This window comes from Ranitomeya variabilis, chromosome 1, assembly GCF_051348905.1.
Source record: "Ranitomeya variabilis isolate aRanVar5 chromosome 1, aRanVar5.hap1, whole genome shotgun sequence".
NCBI lineage: Eukaryota > Metazoa > Chordata > Amphibia > Anura > Dendrobatidae > Ranitomeya > Ranitomeya variabilis.
Genome location: NC_135232.1, coordinates 818,607,594 through 818,627,968, shown reverse-complemented (window position 1 = coordinate 818,627,968; position 20,375 = coordinate 818,607,594). Strand labels below are relative to the sequence as shown.

The window sequence follows — 20,375 nt, the reverse complement described above, 5'->3', positions numbered from 1 at the left end:
CATTGGAGCAATACAAAAAGTGGTTGCAAAAGCTCACATAGCTTTTAAAGGGAATCTGTCGACGCTAACATGTGAATTAAACTACCTGTACGGTTATATAGGGAACTTAGCTGGTTATAAAAACGTACCTGCAGTGTAGATTTTGGTGTTTCAGTAGCTAAGAAAAAGCCTTTTATTTCATGTTTGAATGTGGGTGCTTCGGTGCACCCTTGGTGTGGCCAAGGACTCTGCTCTGTTACTCTCCATCGATTATCCTGATTAACGTCACTAACTTGACCAGGGCGAACACTGCCTGACCTCAATCTATGGCACACGAGCACTGAAGGAGCCCAGTGGTGCTCAGTGTACATGTTGGCGTGCATATGTGTGCTGGCGCGCTCTCATCCCTGGCTTTTGTCTGCACCTGCCGCTTTCCACACTTCCTGGTGTTACAGTGCAGCAAGCAGAGGCTGTAGGCGAGAGCCAGGGGTGAGCGCGCGCCTGCACTGACACTGTATGCCGCAGATAGAGGCCAGGCAGCGCTCAGTCCGGCCAAGCGAGCGCTGTCATTCAAGGTATTTGTTAACAGGGCATAATGGTGCACCGAGTAGTTTACATGTCCCCATATTTGCATACAAAATCACTTTTCTAAGTCACCAATACTGAAACTTATACTGCAGGTATGATTTTTATACTGGCTAAATTGCCTATTGTATTAGTGATTTATTTTGCGTTTTTGGGGGTGGCAGAGTGCCTTTTTATGTTAATTTTCCGCTATACGAAAGCAGATAACTTTGCAACGTGCACAATTAATCAGAAAAGAGAAGCATGGACACAACCAAATCTCCCTCTGTTGTGTGTTCATATAATCACCTTCTTCAGCCCAAAGATTTAAAAATGAGGTTCGCCTTCACACATCTTCTGTCACATTATTATTAGAGAACTTCATTAGAAGGTGCTCCATGACCGGAGCTCACCACTCATGACTCATTTAGAGCTTCTATATGCTTACAGGGGATATCCGGGACTTTTGCTTACAGAAGCAACTACCTGTCTGTTGTACCCGGTGCCGGTCATTGACCGCTCCTGCCAGAGATTCAGCTACCCCTGTCAATAGAGCAGCAGTTTCTCTTCCTGTTGACAGGGAGGGACTTCTGATGTCATGTTGATTGACAGCTGGCTTCCCCCAATTAGGCAGAGGAGAGCTGCAGCATGACACCAGCAGTCCCGCCGTGTCATCAGGAAGAGAAACTGCTGAATCTCCGGCAGGAGCGGTCAATGACCGGCGCCGAGTACAACAGACAGGTAGTTGCCTCTGTTAGCAACTACATGCCTTTTTTTTTTTTTTAAAGTCCTGGATATCCTCATTAAGACGAAGACACAGTGGAACAAAGGAATATACATGTACAGCAAATTTATATACATTTCTGCGTGTGTGTGTGTGTATGTATATATATATATATATATATATATATATAATTACATTTACATTTAAGTATATATGGTAATTTTGTTCCATTGTTTGTGTCTCAAGCCCAAGACAAGCATTAAAGTGGAAAACTTCAGACATGCAATGCTAGTTTTCCTTCTAACATGTGAAGCTTTGGCCACTTGTCATTCTTGAAAGCTAAGTAACGATACACCCATAAGACAGCTCTATGAGGCTATGTTCACATGCAGTGTTTTTGCAGCGTTCTTTTTTTCTACAGCCAAAACCTGTTGTCCTGGCAGTAAAAACGCTGCGTCTTTGGTGCGCTCTTGCTACATGTTAATTTTTGTGTGCCGATTACATGTGCTTTTTGTCCACAGTACATGTTAAATAAAATAGGTTTTATTCACCACAAACACTGGAAAATGCAGCATGTGAACATAGTCTTAGGCAGCACCTTTTCACTATTCTAACCTGACCAAACTGTTGTTTTTCTTAGGACCTCAGAATGGATGGAATGACCCCCCTGCGCTCAGTAGAACTTCAAAGAAAAAGGTTTATGACAGTAAACTGTTTCTGAGTCTGAGAGATCGAGATGAACATTGCTAAAGCATTTTCTTATGTTTTTTCTAGGTTCTTGAAAACCGCCTTCCTCCCCCACCAATTACAGCTCCTATAATGAACCCTGTTGCAGACCCACGCTCGCAACCGCAGCAAGCTCCATCGCCTGCATCTCCTGCAGCATCAGCACCATATCAGCCATCACACATGCCAATTCCACAACCAGTCCACCTTGATTCCGCAAAGCCCAGTACAGAAGGTGCTCCGGGTGCACCAATCGGCAACACCATACAGGTTAGCTTCAAATTTCATCACTTCGCTTGGGCTTTATTCACACATCAGTAGTTTTGATCTGCATTTTGTGCCAAAACCAGGAGTTTCTCAAAATACAGAGCAGGCGTCAATGTTACAATTATAGTTTTTCTCTGTAACATCCACTCCTGGTTTTGGCATACAAACACTGATGCAAAATACTGGCCAAATACTGACGTGTGAGTAAGGCTAGGTTCACATTGCGTTAGTGGTTGGTCGCTAACGGACAGCGTTGCACGGCGAAAATGTCGCAATTAACGCCGTGCAACGGGTCTGATAGCGCACCCATTGACAGCAATGTTGTTTCAGCCTGAAGCGCATCGCTAGCGTGTGCCTTTTTCGGCTCGCGCTAGCGATGTGCCGTTCTTTTGTGGCGCGCCTCGGACGCTGCTTGCGCGGCGTGCCCGAGGTCCGTTCCCCGCTCTCGACGTTAGCACGACCCCTAAACGCGGCCCCTACAAATACATTGCGTTAGCGCAATCTGCTAGCTCTAAACGGATTGCCCTAACGCAATGTGAACCTAGCCTAAGGCTAGTTTCACATTTGCGTTTAAAAACGCAGCGTTTAAAACGCAAACACAGGTGGTGAAAAAAACGCATGTAAACGCGTGCAAACGCTGCGTTTTTTAGACGCATGCGTTTTCGCATGCGGTAAAAAAAATGCGGCGTTTTGCCGCGTTTACATGCGTTTTTTCCTGCGTTTGCGTTTTTGAAACGCATGCTGAGAAGTGTGTGACAGCTGCCAATCATCAAAATCAACAAGAAAACCTACTATAAATAGAAATAGCTAGGGTTGGGGTTAGGGGTAGGGTTAGGATCCCTAGGGGTAGGGTTAGGGGTAGGGTTAGGGGTAGGGTTAGGATCCATAGGGGTAGGGTTAGGGTTAGTATCACTAGGGGTAGGGTTAGGGGTAGGGTTAGGGTTAGGATCCCTAGGGGTAGGGGTAGGGTTAGGATCCCTAGGGTTAGGGGTATGGTTAGGGTTTGGATCCCTTTATCACCTTGATGGTGGGGGGGTTGCTTATCAGTGTGTATTCTTGTTTTTTTTTCTATGGAAACGCATGCGTTTAAAAACGCAACCAAACACATGTGCTTAAAAACGCATGCGTTTACATAGACGTCAATACTTTTTTTTGCCGCAAAAAAAACGCCTCTAGAAATTACTACATGTTGCATTTCCGCAACAAAACGGAAGCATAGAAACGACGCATGCGTCGTCAAACGCGGCAAAACGCATACAAAAAAAAAGCATGCGTTTTTAATGTTAAATATAGGAAAAAAAACGCATGCGTTTTTTTGCGCTAAAACGCAGCGGCAAAAACGCAAATGTGAAACCAGCCTAAGCCCTTATGGCCACAGGGCAAAAAGACCCAGAATTATGTCTGCTGCCAAAGTTTCTCCTTTACATACCAACAATAAATAATGGGGCATGCCCTGGATTAACCAATGCAGGCTGATGCAAGTACTGCACAGTGCTGCGAGCCTTATGTGTCCTCCTACAATTAATATTTTATTAATAGAACTGCCAGAAAGTAATCCAATGTCATTAGCGTGTACATAGCCATTCCACCCTAATGAGAAGAAAAAAATATATATATATAAGTGGACTCTATTGGGTGTATATATATATACTGTGTATATGTATGTATATATATATATATATATATATATATATATATATATATATATATATATATATATATATATATATATATATATATATATATTTCAATTACTATATTTATTTTTCATTTTTCAGGCTATACACAATTTGCCTGCTGAGAAGATTACCAAGAACCCGATCCCCGAGGAGCACCAAATCCTTAAAACTACTTTTGAGGCCCTAATCCAAAGATGTTTATCGTCGGCCATCGACCCTGTGAGTTTCATTGCCGTAATGTCATGTTTCACATTAATTATGTTACCACTAGCTTAGTATATATTAAGTCCTGTGATATTGACATATGTTTAAATTAAATAATTGGAAACTATTTTTTTTTTTCCAGCAAACCAAAAGAAAATTGGATGATGCAAATAAGAGGCTAGAGTCCTTGTATGACAAGCTAAGAGAGCAAACGGTAAGTTAGCTGCGATCTCCGAGTTTTACCGTGCTGTAATTGGCCACACAATAGACTTCTAAAGAGCACAACAGTCCAACAGTGAAAATTGTTGCATGCTTCCTTGAATGCTGCACTATGAAACTTTGTATTAATATGGTAAAGCACAGCACAGCGGTGACGTCACCGCTGTGCTTTACGGCCGGCGCTCACAGTCAGGGCGGGAAGCTGACGGCGAGGGACGTGACAGACACCGGAATGTAAGTATGTAGTGTTTTTTTTTTTGTACATTTACAATGGTAACCAGGGTAAACATCGGGTTACTAAGCGCGGCCCTGCGCTTAGTAACCCGATATTTACCCTGGCTACCAGTGAAGACATCTCTGGATCGGCGTCACACGCCGATCCAGCGATGACAGCGGGTGATCAGCAACCAAAAAAAGGTCCTGATCATTCGCAGCGACCAACGATCTCCCAGAAGGGGCCTGATCGTTGGTCGCTGTCACGCATAACGATTTCGTTAACGATATCGTTGCTACGTCACAAAAAGCAACGATATCGTTAACGAAATCGTTATGTGTGACGGTACCTTTAATGTGTTTTCTTCCAGCTCTTCTCTGCAACCCTGGACACTCGCCAAAGCTTGTTAGTGAGGTTGGGCTGTCTATTGATTTGTCGCTCTCTGCCGTGCACGAGATGGGCGACTGAGTCAATAGTTGAGTGAGTGTAGCATTGTAGAAAACAGTGGCATTGTCTGCGTCGTGGAGTGAAGATATATAGGGCCGCGGCAGAATAGAGTTGGAGAGTGTGTGAGTGTCTTAAGTTTCTGTCGGGGTGAGGTAGATGCTGGACTTGGGGGGGCAGGTGAAGAAGACAGGAAAGACATGTAAGCAGTTGACCCTTTGATACAATGTACAGTAGTCAGTGTGCAGCTTGTATGAAGGTAAGTTCACACTGGGCGTTTTTTCAGCGTTTTGTTTCTGCAGCAAAACCTGATCTCTTGGCAGGAAAGAAGCTGCAGAACAAAAGCAGGTTTTGCTTGTTTTTCTTGCACATTTTTTGCTGTGGTTTTGGCATGCTAGATTTGTTTCTTGCATGTTGATAAAAAGTGAATACACCCCTAAATGGAAATGGCCAAATTGTGCCCAATTAGACATTTTCCCTCCCCAGTTTCATGTGACTCATTAGTCTTGTGTGAATGGGGAGCAGTTGTGTAAAATTTGGTGTCCTCTCTCTCACTTACACTCTCTCATTTTGGTCACTGGGAGTTCAACATGGCACCTCATGGCAAAGAACTTTCTGAGGATCTAAACAAAAGAATTGTTGCTCTACATAGAAATAGCGTAGGCTATAAGAAGATTGCCAACACCTTGAAACTGAGCTGCAGCACTGTGGCCAAGACCATACAGAGATTTAACAAGACAGGTTTTACTCAGAACTGTCCTCGTCGTGGTCAACCAAAGAAGTTGAGTGCACGTGCTCAGCATCATATCCAGAGGTTGTCTTTTCAGAATAGAATTATGAGTGCTGCCAGTATTGTTGCAGAGGTCAAAGGGGTGGGGGTCAGCCTGTCAGTGTTCAGGCCATACACCGCATACGGCAACAAATTTGGCTGCGTGGCTGCCGTCCCAGAAGGAGGCCTCTTCTAAAGATGATGCACAAGAAAGACAGCAAACTCTTTGCTGAAGACAAGCAGATTAAGGAAATGGATTACTGCAACCATGTCCTGTTGTCTGATGAGAACAGGATATACTTAATTGGTTCAGATGGTGCCAGGCATGTGGAGGCAACCATTTGAGGAGTATAAAGACAAGTGTGTCTTGCCTACAGTCAAGCATGATGGTAGGAGTGTCATGGTTTGAGGCTGCATGAGTACTGTCAGCTGTGGGGAGCTACAGTTCATTGAGTTATCCATGAATTGCTGTGACATACTTTAGCAGAGCTTGATCCCCTCGCTTCGGAAACTGGGCCGCAGGGCAATATTCCAACATAACAACCCCAAACACACCTCTAAGATGACCATAACTTTGCTAAAGGAACTGAGGGTAAAAGTGCTGGAGTGGCCAAGCATGTCTCCAGCCTTAAACCCTATTAAGCATCTGTGAGGCAAACTCAAACGGATGGTGGAGGAGCGCAAGGTCTCTAACATCCACCAGCTCCCTGATGTTATCATGGAGGAATGGAAGAGGATTAAAGTGGCAACCTGTGAAGCTCTAGTGAACTCCGTGTCCAAGAGAGTTAAGGCGGTGTTTGAAAATAATGGTGGCCACACCAAATATTGACACTTTGAGCACAATTTGGCCATTTTCACTTAAGGATGTATTCACTTTTGTTGCCAGCGGTTTAGACAATAATGGCTGTGTATTGAGTTATTTAGAGAAAATATAATGCTCTCAATGTGAAAAATAAGATAATCTTGCAGTTATAATACTTTTTAATGGCTAACAATTAAATGATGTTACAAAGCAAGCTTTCGTGACTTTTTAGGTCCTTTCCTTAGGCTTGCTTTGTAACATCATTTATTTTATTTTTGCTAGCCATTAAAAGGTATCATAACTACAAGATTATCTTGTTTTTCATACTGAGAGCATTATTTTTTCAACTGGCTAACAAAAACCCTTTTTTTCCTTTAACAAAATGGAGTTATTTAGAGGGCACACCAAATTTGCACTGTTATGCAAGCTGAACACTAACTACTTTACATGTATAATTAGACAAATGGAGTCAGAAAAACTATCTTTTAAAGTATGTCAAAATTGTAACATTTATTCAATTAAAATTTTTTATCAAAAATCACCGTATAGAAAATTGTAAAAAGCACAGTCATTAAAGGTCACTACACAGATGAAGGATACAGGTAACACATCCACAAATCCACACTAGTAAAATATAGTCCGACCCGAGGTCTCAGATTCCATAGGGTATATTGTATATGTAATTGTAAGCACTCAATGTCCCACTACAATGCCCCCCAAAGAAGCCTACGCGTAACGCGCATAGGGGCTGGCTTTCCACTTCCACACTACGACCATTATGGGTGAGGTTCAGTCCTATATACTCATTTTCTACTGGGCATTGTAGTGGGACATTGAGTGCTTACTATTACATACACAATATACCCTATGGAATCTGAGACCTCGAGTCGGACTATATTTTACTAGTGTGGATGTGTTACCTGTATCCTTCATCTGTCTAGTGACCTTTAATGACTGTGCTTTTTACAATTTTCTATATGGTGATTTTTGATAAAAAAATGTAAATTGAATAAATGTTACAATTTTTATATACTTTAAAAGATAGTTTTTCTGACTCCATTTGTCTAATTATACATGTATTGTAGGGAGTTCTTTTTGCTATGGTTTATATGGTTAGTGTTGCTCTGTTCTATTTAACTAACTACTTTACATTGTATCAGTGTCATATCTTCAGTGTTGTTCCAGGAAAAGATATAATAAAATACTTGAAAAAAAAATGTGAGGGGTGGTCTCACTTTTGTGAGTTACTGTATGTCCGTCTGTGTGGGTAGCTGTAGAAGATCACTGAGTGAGGCCAAAGGATGAGGCAAGTGACAGTAGTTGAGAAGCTGCCGACTGGTGGGTGGCCGTGGGGAATGTTGAAGTCACCCATGATGATGATGGAAATGTCAGCAGAGAGCAAGTGTAGAAGCCAGGTGGAGAGTTCGTCAATAAAGATAGCCAGGCCAAGGGGTTGGTAAATAATGGCCACTTGGTGGTTGGAGGGAGAGTAGATGCAGACAGAATGCATTTCAGAAGATGGAATGATAAGGGATGGAATTTGGTTGAAGGTGCAGGTGTTAGAGAGGAGAAGACCTGCTCCAACAACCTGTTGCCAAGTTTAGGAGTTTAAGTGTAGTAAAGGTCACGAGGCCGTGTTGGAGGGTGTCAGCCATGTTTCGGTGAGGCCAATGAAGGATAGGTTGTGAGAGGTGAAGAGGTCATGAATGACGTGGAGTTTATTGCAGATGTATCTGGCATTCCAAAGTGCTCCGGAGAGTGGGGGTCAGGGGAATGAGTTTTAGATTTGAGAAATTGTGGTAATTTTTAGCAGGTGAGCAGTTATAGGAGGGTGAAATAATGGGGGTTATCAGCTGTGGAGGTCCAGGATTAGGATATATGTCACCAGCTGTTATGGGAAGCAAGGAGAGAGCAAGCAAATGGAAGAAGGAGAGTGGCCAGTTTGTTTTGTGTTTCTGTAGGAGAGATGTGAGATTGAGGAGCAGGTCAGCAGATATGGTCAGGTGGGAAGGTCAGATAAATATTTGGTTGGAGAGTGAGGGAGTTTGGGGATAGCAAAGGAGGGTATGGATTAGTGAACCTATAAATGTTAAAACAAAGTAAGTGGAGACAGTCAGCAGCTGTGGCTCTTACCTTCTGGTCACTTCTGGGACTTTTCTGGCCTATTTCTGATGTGCACTTAAAAAGCTGCACTTTAAGATGCTGCAGAGACCTCTTGCTCAATATTTATATAATTGTAATTGCACATGAAAGATGCCAGGTGAGAACAGAAGGATGGAGTCCCAAGAAGACAAGTATGACAATTAGAGGTATAGAATAAAGTAACAGACAGGACTGAATAGAAAGCTTGGCTAATTACACAGCAGGGAAGCAGCAGACATACCACAGAAGGCAGACATTTGGGAATAGAGAACAATAGATGTGGGGAATAATCGATCATCAATTCGATCATAACCATTTATTTTCCTTGTCTTCTCCAGCTTTCTCCTGCAATAATTACAGGTTTGCACAACATTGCAAGAAGTATCGAGTCTCGAAACTATACGGAAGGCCTGAACATCCATACCCACATAGTGAGCACCAGTAACTTCAGCGAAACATCCGCCTTCATGCCGGTGCTCAAAGTAGTGCTTACCCAGGCCAATAAACTTGGGGTGTGAACTGTTCACTCAGAGACTTCCTTCACCATTTCTTGAAGAGCTTCTGCACCTTGTATAGATGAGGGACCAAGGATTAGCATGTTTTTAAAACTTCCAGAACGCAAATACTTTGTGACACCTACATTTTTTTTCATCTCCTTTTTTTACCTTCAGGAGGTTCTTTTTTCGTTAAGTATTAATGTATATCATGGATTATTTTCAGCGCATGTCTTCGAGTTGCCAGTTGCCAGAGTTATGCTATGAAGTCTTTATCCAAGGTTATATATTTTTTTGTTGTTATTTTTATTTTAATGGCTCACATTTTTTAAACATTTGGTTGCCAAGTTGTGTCGTCTAAAATAAAATATGTGATCCAAATTAAAAACATGGTGATTTCTTTTCAATGTTACACACCTTTACCAGGTCTGAGCTCTGCTCCATCTGCCCCGGTCCATTGAACTTTATCGTGCTCCACGTCTGGCTTTGCCGGTGGCCTGGCATTCTTCTATGTGATGAAATGCTGGAGCCTGTTTAGGGGCTTCTAAGACACACACCCTGGGCTTGAAATTGAGTCTTTGACTAGACTTGCAGTTTGCGAGTGCACTGTAACCGGGCTGCGGGCCTCTTCCTACTTGTCTGTGGGTTCTAGTGACTCTGGAGTTCTGTCGGCTACCTGTCCTTGGGTCTCCTAGACCTCTTCTTTATGTCCTTAACTGCGGTTTTCAGGGTGTCTTCCTGGCTGCGGTTTTCTTGGTTGCTGACTTTTCCGTTGCTCCGGAGTGTAATCTTTACCTGCCTGCGGTTTCTTGCACGCCACCTGCTTGCCTGCGGATTCCAGCATTCCATCTGTCTACCTACAGTTTTCAGCCCCTTTACTCACCAACCTTCTGCACTGACGCTCGTGGCCCATGTGTCCTCCTGGACTTTGGTCTTGGATGATTCACCTTACCCAGTGAGTCCCTCGAATTTCTCGTAACATTTATTTTAAATTGGAAAAACTGTAGCGGTGTTTTAGGAGATGCGTGAGCGCTAAGTTTGCATTGACTAATTGTTCATCAAGCCACGGTCAAGTGAAGCATCCACATTACTGAGCTGTAAAATGGGCAGCTGGGGAGGCGCATGGGAACGACAATAGTTTTCTAAATACTAGCAGTGTGTTCAGAAACATGAGTTAATCACACATTTTTTATACTAGTTTTTATTTCCATGCATTGGGAACATTGCACACAGTCTCCTAATTCAAAACATGAAGAGAGATGTGTATAATTTTTAACTACTTTACTAAAAATAACAAAAAATGAACATTGGGCTGTTCAAAAAAATAGCAGTGTCTGCATTTGTCTTTACAAGCTCACGATGTGTATTTTTTTTGTGGATTTAGCAGTCATGTCAATCACTAACCTAATATCTAGTTTTGCGTTTTTGTTTTTGACTTCCCCTCTTCCCAGAGCCATAACTTTTTTATTTTTCCGTCAATATGGCCATGTGAGGGCTTGTTTTTCTCAGGACGAGTTGTACTTTTGAACGAAACCATTGGTTTTACCATGTCGTGTACTGGAAAATGGGAAAATAATTCTAAGTGTGGTGAAATTGCAAAAGAAGTGCAGTCCCACACTTGTTTTTTGTTAGGCTTTCTTACTAGGTTTGTGGGAAAAGGTTGAAAAGTTCCAGGGAGCCGAATACTTTTGCAAAGGCACTGTATGTGAGCCCAACAGCCAACGTCAAGATGTTGTTCATTGTTGGGTCCCTGTCCTGATATGACATCTCTCCTGGGCAAGAGGCCTACAATTTATGGGTCAGGATAGGCATTTTCCTATTTCCTATGGCAGTAATGCAGTTTCAGTGTTCTAGAGGGATGGTATTGGGGTAGATGTCATGTACGTATGATGGCTGACTATTGTTAGCGCATCAGGTGAGATTGTCCACAGATTGAATGCTCCATGTAAAGCTATAAGTGTATATTTTTACTTTTGGCTTCTGGATTCAGAAGCCAAAAGTTAATTAAAAAAAAAGTGTCAGATGTAACTTAGCGAAAACTGTTTCCCATAAATCAAAAGCAATCTGCTTTATCTCACATGACCACCAGGTGGCAGAAATCTTTTACATTTCAAATGAGTCTACACTAGGCAGAGAAAGTCTATTTTTTTTTTCATTACTTTTTTGCTGTTTATTATTGGACCCTTGTATAAAATAAAAGCTGCAAATGAGCTCATCACGTCGGCACAAATATTACATCACACAAATATTCACTCACAAAAGAGTTGTCACCTGCCATAACGCTATCCATTCATAAGACAGCAGTCATCAAAGCAATAGTAAAAATGTTGCTTAATGCCCCCATAAAAATGCAGATAGGAATGCTGTTCCAATATGGACTGTGAGATTAGCAGCCCGTGCTTTGTGTTCAGACTTGTTAAATACATCCCCAGCTTCCGGTGCTCATCTGTCCGCTTTGTTTTCAGGCTCTGCTGTGGCCGTGCAATGCTCAGCTCATACTCTGGATGCCGCTCATCTGGCCTATTCTGTCATAGCCTCATTCAGACGTCCGGTTTTCACATCCGTGTTCATTTGTGCTCTTTATAAATAAAGCATGTACCTACTATATAGTCTTGGAGGTCGTTCACATGTCCCATTTTTTTTCTTTGCGCACTGAATGACCTCAAAAGAAACAGACGTGCATTTTTTATTAGAGTCATGAATGGAAAATCACACTTTCATATCTATAGGTCTGTAAACTCCTTATTTCCCTGACTGTTGCTAGAGAGTCGTCAGAAACCTGCATCGGTTTTTTTTGTGTGTTCAATATAAATTGAGCAAACACTGATGGTAAATTTGGCACCAAACACTGATAAAAGACTGATCCAGAACCCTGATGAAAATTGGTTCATTTTTTTCATGCACAATTAAAATCACTGATGTCTGAATGAGGCCAAGGTGTAAGGCCAAATGGCGCAGCAACAATAGAGTTTTGTTGTGGTTATTACACGAACAAACATATCTTCATTGTGTGTTTTTCTTCTGCATGACCCACATTTAAAGGGAATCCGTCACCAGGTTTTTGCTATGGAATCTGAGAGCAGCATAATGTGGAAGAGACCCTGATTGCAGCGATGTGTCACTTACTGGGCTGTGTTTTACTGTTTCACTACAATCAACGTTTTATCAGCAGGAAATTATCATTACATGACAACTTGACACCTGCAGGGCAGTCCAACCATACTCTCAGCACTGATTAGCAGATCTGTCACTACACGTTGTACACAGAAAGCTGTATTGTGGCCGAAGTTATACACAGCTCAACAACTGAGCTCTGCTATATCTGTAGCAGAGAAAACTGTGACTCTCATAACTGCTTCATCCAATAAACTAAGTAATTTGTCACTAAAATCAGGGTCTTAGCACCTATACTGTGCGAAACAACATTAAACTCAACATTAAACTGAAAAGTAGCATGGCTGGCACTGTTGGTGTTGCTTTACCCAAGCTTTTATTTTGTGCTTAGTGATCGAGGTGCATTCCTTCTGGGGCTCCAGATCATTTGCTCTTCTGCTGTATTGAAATTCTCTGACCTCGTCTCCGTTCCTGACCTCGTCTCCCTTCCTGACCTCGTCTCCGTTCCTGACCTCTGCTCCCTTCCTGACCTCGTCTCCCTTCCTGACCTCGTCTCCCTTCCTGACCTCGTCTCCGTTCCTGACCTCTGCTCCCTTCCTGACCTCGTCTCCCTTCCTGACCTCGTCTCCCTTCCTGACCTCGTCTCCCTTCTTGACCTCGTCTCCCTTCCTGACCTCGTCTCCCTTCCTGACCTCGTCTCCCTTCCTGACCTCGTCTCCCTTCCTGACCTCGTCTCCCTTCCTGACCTTGTCTCCCTTCCTGACCTCGTCTCCGTTCCTGACCTCGTCTCCGTTCCTGACCTCGTCTCCGCTCCTGACCTCGTCTCCCTTCCTGGTCTGGGCTCCGTTCCTGACCTCGGCTCCCTTCCTGACCTCGTCTCCCTTCCTGACCTCGTCTCCCTTCCTGACCTCGTCTCCCTTCCTGACCTCGTCTCCCTTCCTGACCTCGTCGCCGTTCCTGACCTCGGCTCCCTTCCTGACCTCGTCTCCCTTCCTGACCTCGTCTCCCTTCCTGACCTCGTCTCCCTTCCTGACCTCGTCTCCCTTCCTGACCTCGTCTCCCTTCCTGGTCTGGGCTCCGTTCCTGACCTCGGCTCCCTTCCTGACCTCGTCTCCCTTCCTGACCTCGTCTCCCTTCCTGACCTCGGCTCCCTTCCTGACCTCGTCTCCCTTCCTGACCTCGTCTCCCTTCCTGACCTCGTCTCCCTTCCTGACCTCGTCTCCCTTCCTGACCTCATCTGCGTTTCTGACCTCGGCTCTCCTTCTGACCTCATTCCTTCCTTGCCTTTCTGATTTATTTGTCTGGTGTGTATGGTGCTTCCAGAATGCTGACTCTGGCCTACTCCCTGAGCGTGCCACTGTCTCACACCTCAGGTACCTGGCTGTGTCACTAGGGGCATAATGGCGGGTTCAGAAGGTGTGACTGCGACTGGGCCCGTGTGGGAGGGAGATGTCCACTGACACCAGATCCTACTTCAGGTTGAATGTGCGTCCAGGGAAGCATATTCAGCTGAAGTGTACTGCTGTGCAGGGATCCAACAGGACCACAATTATCAAATGTTTATTATTACACCATGATCAATGAAGTTCTATGATTATAGCTAATCTTTTCTTCTGCAAGCAAACTGTGATAATAACGGGTCTGTATACATGAGTATTGTGGGTGTATTGTGTTGTAATTCCTACCGAAGCATGTGATGTAAATAGGAGCCGGGCAGGAGCTGACCATTCTCCCTGTATGAGTTGCATGCAGGTAGAGCTGTGAGCAAGCAGTGTGCCGGCCAGGATAACAAATCTCATCTCTGGGACCTTTCAAAAAATCAATGGAAAGAGTTGGACTATATTTCGGATTAAAGTGTTTTCACTTGAGATGGCAATAAAGAGACTTTTGGCTTAGATGGTTCTGTGGCAAAGCCGGTTGCTGGGGAAAAAGTCTTTCTAGTGCTGCACAGTTGTATAAAGCTATAAAATACAGTCCTGTAATAATAATAATAATAATTTTTATTTATATAGCGCCAACATATTCCGCAGCACTTTACAATTAAGCGGGGACATGTACAAACAATAAATTCGGTACGAGTTAAGACAATTTAAACAGTGACATTAGGAGTGAGGTCCCTGCTCGCAAGCTTACAATCTACAAGGAAATGGGGGGGACACAATAGGTGAAAAGTGCTTGTTATTTCCGGTCTGGCAATTATAATAGGGATTTTCATACCAAGCTGCATGATCCGGTCAACAGCCTGTGTGTTTAAGTGCAATAGTCAAGTATCAAGTGCAGTTAATCGTGTGCATGGAGGGTGTGGACCTGTCATATAACTTAAGCACATTGCAATTTGTGAAGGAGTTACCTTGACCCTGTTTAGATATGAAAAGGAATGAAGGCGAGTCCAATGTCATATATAAATAATAAACCTAGAAGTTGTAAAAAAAAAAAAAGCCCAGGTTAAAAAAAAATATTTTAAATCAAGAAAACAAAGCATTTAAAGTTACACTAAAAATAAGTATAAAAAGAACTAAGTTTAATTTAAGGGGGCATATGTTTACAGGAGTTATCCTAAGAATAGTCAATGTTTTACTCAAATCATACAAAAATATGTATATATATATATATATATATATATGTGTGTGTGTTTGTGTGTGTGTGTATATATATATATATATATATACCGTATATACAGTTGCATGTGTTAAAATTTGGGCACCCCTGGTCAAAATTACTGTTATTGTGAACAGTTCATTAAGTTGAAGATGAAATTATCTCTAAAAGGCTTAAGGCTGACACATTTTCTTTGTATTTTAGGCACACAAAAAAAATTTTCATTTGAAAAATGGGATGATGCTAAAGTTTGAGCACCCCTTTGTGCTCAGATATCTTTAACCAAGGTTTCAGATCTTAATTAGCCTGTTAGGGTTATGGCTTGTTCACTATCATCATTAGGAAAGGCCGGGTGATGCAAATTTCCCTGCTTTATTAAAATCCAGCCTCCTCTAACCTTGTGCCAAAAAACAGCAGCTGTGGTCTTCATGGAAGAGTCATCAGAAGAAAACCTCTCCTGCATCCTCACCAAAAAAATCAGAAGTATGCAAAATAACATCTAAACAAGCCCGATACATTTTGGAAACAAATCCTGAGGACCAATGAGGTTAAAGTAGAACTCTTTGGCCACAATGATCAAAGGTATGTGTGGAGAAAAAAGGGCACAGAATTTCAGGAAAAGAACATCTCGTCAACCATTAATGAAGGGGGTGGATCAATCATGCTTTGGGGTTGTGTTGCAGCCAATGGCAAGGAGAACATTTCCCAGGTAGAGGGAAGAATGGATGCAATTAAATTTCAACAAATTCTTGATGCAAACAACTCATCTGTAAAAAAGCTGAAGCTGAAAACAGGATAGCTACCTACAAAATGTTAATGATCTTAAACATGTCAAAATCCACAATAGACTACCTCAAAAGGAGCAAGTTGAAGGTTTTACAATGGTCCTCACAGTCCCCTGATCTGAACGTTATTGAAAATCTTTGGCTAGACCTCAAAACAGTAGTACATGCAAGACCACCCAGAAATATCACAGAACTGGAAGAATTTTTCAAGGAGGAATGGATAAAAATCCCTCAAACAAGAATTGAAAGATCCTTGTCAGGCTACAAAAAGCGTTTACAAAGTGTGATACTTTCAAAATGGGGTACTACTAAATATTAACCATGCAGGATTTTTTTCCTACAATACAAAGGAAATGTATCATCTTTAACTTTGTCTTTTAGAGATCATTTCATCTTCAACTTGCTTAACTGTTTACAATAACAGTAGTTTTGATCAATAGTGCCCAAACTTTTACATGCCACTGTATATGTCCACCATCCTGGTATATATGTACTAGTGATGAGCGAATACGCTCGTTACTCGAGATTTCTCGAGCATGCTCAGGGGTCCTCCGAGTATTTTTTAGTGCTCGTAGATTTAGTTTTTCTTGCCGCAGCTGAATGATTTACATCCGTTAGCCAGCATAAGTACATGTGGGGGTTGCCTGGTAGCTACTTGATTGCTTGATTGCAGTTGTTGCTACTTAGGGTGGCCCAACCAGTTAATAGGTTTAGGGGCAATTACTTTTTCACGCCGGGCTCTGTAGGTTTGGATTTCTTCTTTCCTTAACCCCTTAATCCCATATGACGTACTATCCCGTCAAGGTGACCTGGGACTTAATTCCCAGTGACGGGATAGTACGTCATATGCGATCGGCCGCGCTCACGGGGGGGAGCGCGGCCGATCGCGGCCGGGTGTCAGCTGCCTATCGCAGCTGACATCCGGCACTATGTGCCAGGAGCGGTCACGGACCGCCCCCGGCACATTAACCCCCGGCACACCGCGATCAAACATGATCGCAGTGTACCGGCGGTATAGGGAAGCATCGTGCAGGGAGGGGGCTCCCTGCGGGCTTCCCTGAGACGATCGGTACAAGGGAATGTACTCACCTTGTACCGAGCGTCTCCTCCCTGCAGGCCCCGGATCCAAAATGGCCGAGGGGCTGTATCCGGGTCCTGCAGGGAGCACTTCCGGGTCGGAGCAGGCTGCAGATGAAAGCTGCAGCCTGCTCCGATGAAAGTATGATCGCGGATCTGATAGAGTGCTGTGCACACTATCAGATCTGCGATCTGTGATGTCCCCCCCTGGGACAAAGTAAAAAAGTGAAAAAAAAAATGTCCACGTGTGTAAAAAAAAAAAAAAAAAAAAAAAATCCTAAATAAAGAAGAAGAAAAAAAATATATTATTCCCATAAATACATTTCTTTATCTAAAAAAAACAAAAAAAACAATAAAAGTACACATATTTAGTATCGCCGCGTCCGTAACGACCCAACCTATAAAACTGTCCCACTAGTTAACCCCTTCAGTGAACACCGTAAGAAAAAAAAAAAAAACGAGCCAAAAAACAACGCTTTATTATTATACCACCGAACAAAAAGTGAAATGACACGCGATCAAAAAGACGGATATAAATAACCATGGTACTGCTGAAAACGTCATCTTGTCCCGCAAAAATCGAGCCGCCATATAGCATCATAACCAAAAAAATTAAAAAGTTATAGTCCTCAGAATAAAGCGATGCCAAAATAATTATTTTTTCTATAAAATGGCTTTTATCGTATAAAAGCGCCAAAACATAAAAAAATGATATAAATGAGATATCGCTGTAATCGTACTGACCCGACGAATCAAACTGCTTTATCAATTTTACCAAACGTGGAACGGTATAAACGCCTCCCCCAAAAGAAATTCATGAATAGCTGTTTTTTGGTCATTCTGCCTCACAAAAATCGGAATTAAAAGTGATCAAAAACTGTCACATGTCCGAAAATGTTATCAATAAAAACGTCAACTCGTCCCGCAAAAAACAAGACCTCACATGACTCTGTGAACCAAAATACGGAAAAATTATAGGTCTCAAAATGTGGAGACGCAAAAACTTTTTTGCTATAAAAAGCGTCTTTTAGTGTGTGACAGCTGCCAATCATAAAAATCCGATATAAAAAACGCTAAAAAAGTAAATCAAACCCCCCTTCATCACCCCCTTAGTTAGGGAAAAATAATAAAATTAAAAAAATGTATTTATTTCCATTTTCCGGTTAGGGCTAGGGTTAGGGCTAGGGTTAGGGTTGGGGCTAGGGTTGGAGCTAAAGTTAGGGTTAGGGCTAAAGTTAGGGATAGGGTTGGGGCTAAAGTTAGGGTTGGGGATAAAGTTAGGGTTAGGGTTGGGGCTAAAGTTAGGGATAGGGTTGGGGCTAAAGTTAGGGTTGGGGATAAAGTTAGGGATAGGGTTGGGGATAAAGTTAGGGTTGGGGATAAAGTTAGGGTTGGGGCTAAAGTTAGGGTTAGGGTTTGGATTACATTTACAGTTGGGATTAGGGTTGGGATTAGAATTAGGGATGTGTCAGGGTTAGGGGTGTGGTTAGGGTTACAGTTGGGATTAGGGGTAGGGGTGTGTTTGGATTAGTTTCAGGTAGAATTGGGGAGTTTCCACTGTTTAGGCACATCAGGGGCTCTCCAAACGCGACATGGCGTCCGATCTCAATTCCAGACAATTCTGCGTTGAAAAAGTAAAACAGTGCTCCTTCCCTTCCGAGCTCTCCCGTGCGCCCAAACAGGGGTTTACCCCAACATATGGGGCATCAGCGTACTCGGGACAAATTGGACAACAACTTTTGGGGTCCAAGCTCTCTTGTTATCTCTGGGAAAATAAAAATTTGGGGGGCTAAAAATCATTTTTGTGGAAAAAAAAGGAAAAGGATTTTTTATTTTCACGGCACTGCGTTGAAAACTGTAGTGAAACACTTGGGGGTTCAAAGTTCTCACAACACATCTAGATAAGTTCCTTGGGAGGTCTAGTTTCCAATATGGGGTCACTTATGGGGGGTTTATACTGTTTGGGTACATCAGGGGCTCTGCAAATGCAACATGACGCCTGCAGACCAATCCATCTAAGTCTGCATTCCAAATGGCGCTCCTTCCCTTCCGAGCTCTGCCATGCGCCCAAACAGTGGTTCCCCCCCCCACATATGGGGTATCAACGTACTCAGGACAAATTGCACAACAACTTTTGGGGTCCAATTTATCCTGTTACCCTTGTGAAAAAACAAAACTGGGGGCTAAAAAATCATTTTTCTGAAAAAAAAAAAGAATTTTTATTTTCACGGCTCTGCGTTATAAACTGTAGTGAAACACTTGGGGGTTCAAAGCTCTCACAACACATCAAGATAAGTTCCTTAAGGGGTCTACTTTCCAAAATGGTGTCACTTGTGGGGGGTTTTAATGTTTAGGCACATCAGGGGCTCTCCAAACGCGACATGGTGTCCCATCTCAATTCCAGTCAATTTTGCATTGAAAAGTCAAATGGCGCTCCTTCCCTTCCGAGCTCTGCCATACACCCAAACAATGGTTTACACCCACATATGGGGTATCAGCGCACTCAGGACAAATTGCACAACAATTTTTGGGGTCCAATTTCTTCTCTTACCCTTGGGAAAATAAAAAATTGGGGGCGAAAAGATCATTTTTGTGAAAAAATATGATTTTTTATTTTTACGGCTCTGCATTATAAACTTCTGTGAAGCACTTGGTGGGTCAAAGTGCTCACCACACATCTAGATAAGTTCCTTAAGGGGTCTACTTTCCAAAATGGTGTAACTTGTGGGGGGTTTCAATGTTTAGGCACATCAGGAGCTCTCCAAACTCAACATGGCGTCCCATCTCAATTCCAGTCAATTTCGCATCGAAAAGTCAAATGGCGCTCCTTCGCTTCCGAGCTCTGTCATGCGCCCAAACAGTGGTTTACCCCCACATATGGGGTATCGGCGTACTCAGGACAAATTGTACAACATCTTTTGGGGTCCATTTTCTCCTGTTACCCTTGGTAAAATAAAACAAATTGGAGCTGAAGTAAATTTTGTGTGAAAAAAAGTTAAATGTTCATTTTTATTTAAACATTCCAAAAATTCCTGTGAAACACCTGAAGGGTTAATAAACTTCTTGAATGTGGTTTTGAGCACCTTGAGCGGTGCAGTTTTTAGAATGGTGTCACACTTGGGTATTTTCTATCATATAGACCCCTCAAAATGACTTCAAATGAGATGTGGTCCCTAAATAAAAATGGTGTTGTAAAAATGAGAAATTGCTGGTCAACTTTTAACCCTTATAACTCCCTAACAAAAAAAATTTTGTTTCCAAAATTGTGCTGATGTAAAGTAGACATGTGGGAAATGTTACTTATTAAGTATTTTGAGTGACGTATCTCTGTGATTTAAGGGCATAAAAATTCAAAGTTGGAAAATTGTGAAATTTTCAAAATTTTTGCCAAATTTCCGTTTTTTTCACAAATAAACACAAGTTATATCGAATAAATTTTACCACTAACATGAAGTACAATATGTCACGAGAAAAGAATCACCAAGATCCGTTGAAGCGTTCCAGAGTTGTAACCTCATAAAGGGACAGTGGTCAGAATTGTAAAAATTGGCCCGGTCATTAACGTGCAAACCAC

The 20,375-nt window shown here is 42.5% G+C and overlaps 1 protein-coding gene across 9 annotated transcripts in view; it reads left to right on the top strand.

Annotated features, from left to right (window-relative positions):
• Nucleotides 1-9,615, top strand: part of SEC31A (SEC31 homolog A, COPII component) — a 95,796-nt gene extending 86,181 nt beyond the window's left edge. For all 9 annotated transcript variants that reach the window (XM_077274762.1, XM_077274770.1, XM_077274737.1 and 6 more), the window contains 5 exons: nucleotides 1,908-1,963; nucleotides 2,042-2,263; nucleotides 4,039-4,158; nucleotides 4,286-4,357; nucleotides 9,072-9,615. In XM_077274762.1, coding sequence (XP_077130877.1) covers nucleotides 1,908-1,963; nucleotides 2,042-2,263; nucleotides 4,039-4,158; nucleotides 4,286-4,357; nucleotides 9,072-9,251 — 650 coding nt within the window. In that variant the 3' untranslated portion in view covers nucleotides 9,252-9,615. The remainder of the gene's footprint in view (nucleotides 1-1,907; nucleotides 1,964-2,041; nucleotides 2,264-4,038; nucleotides 4,159-4,285; nucleotides 4,358-9,071) is intronic.
• The last annotated feature ends 10,760 nt before the right edge of the window (nucleotides 9,616-20,375 follow it).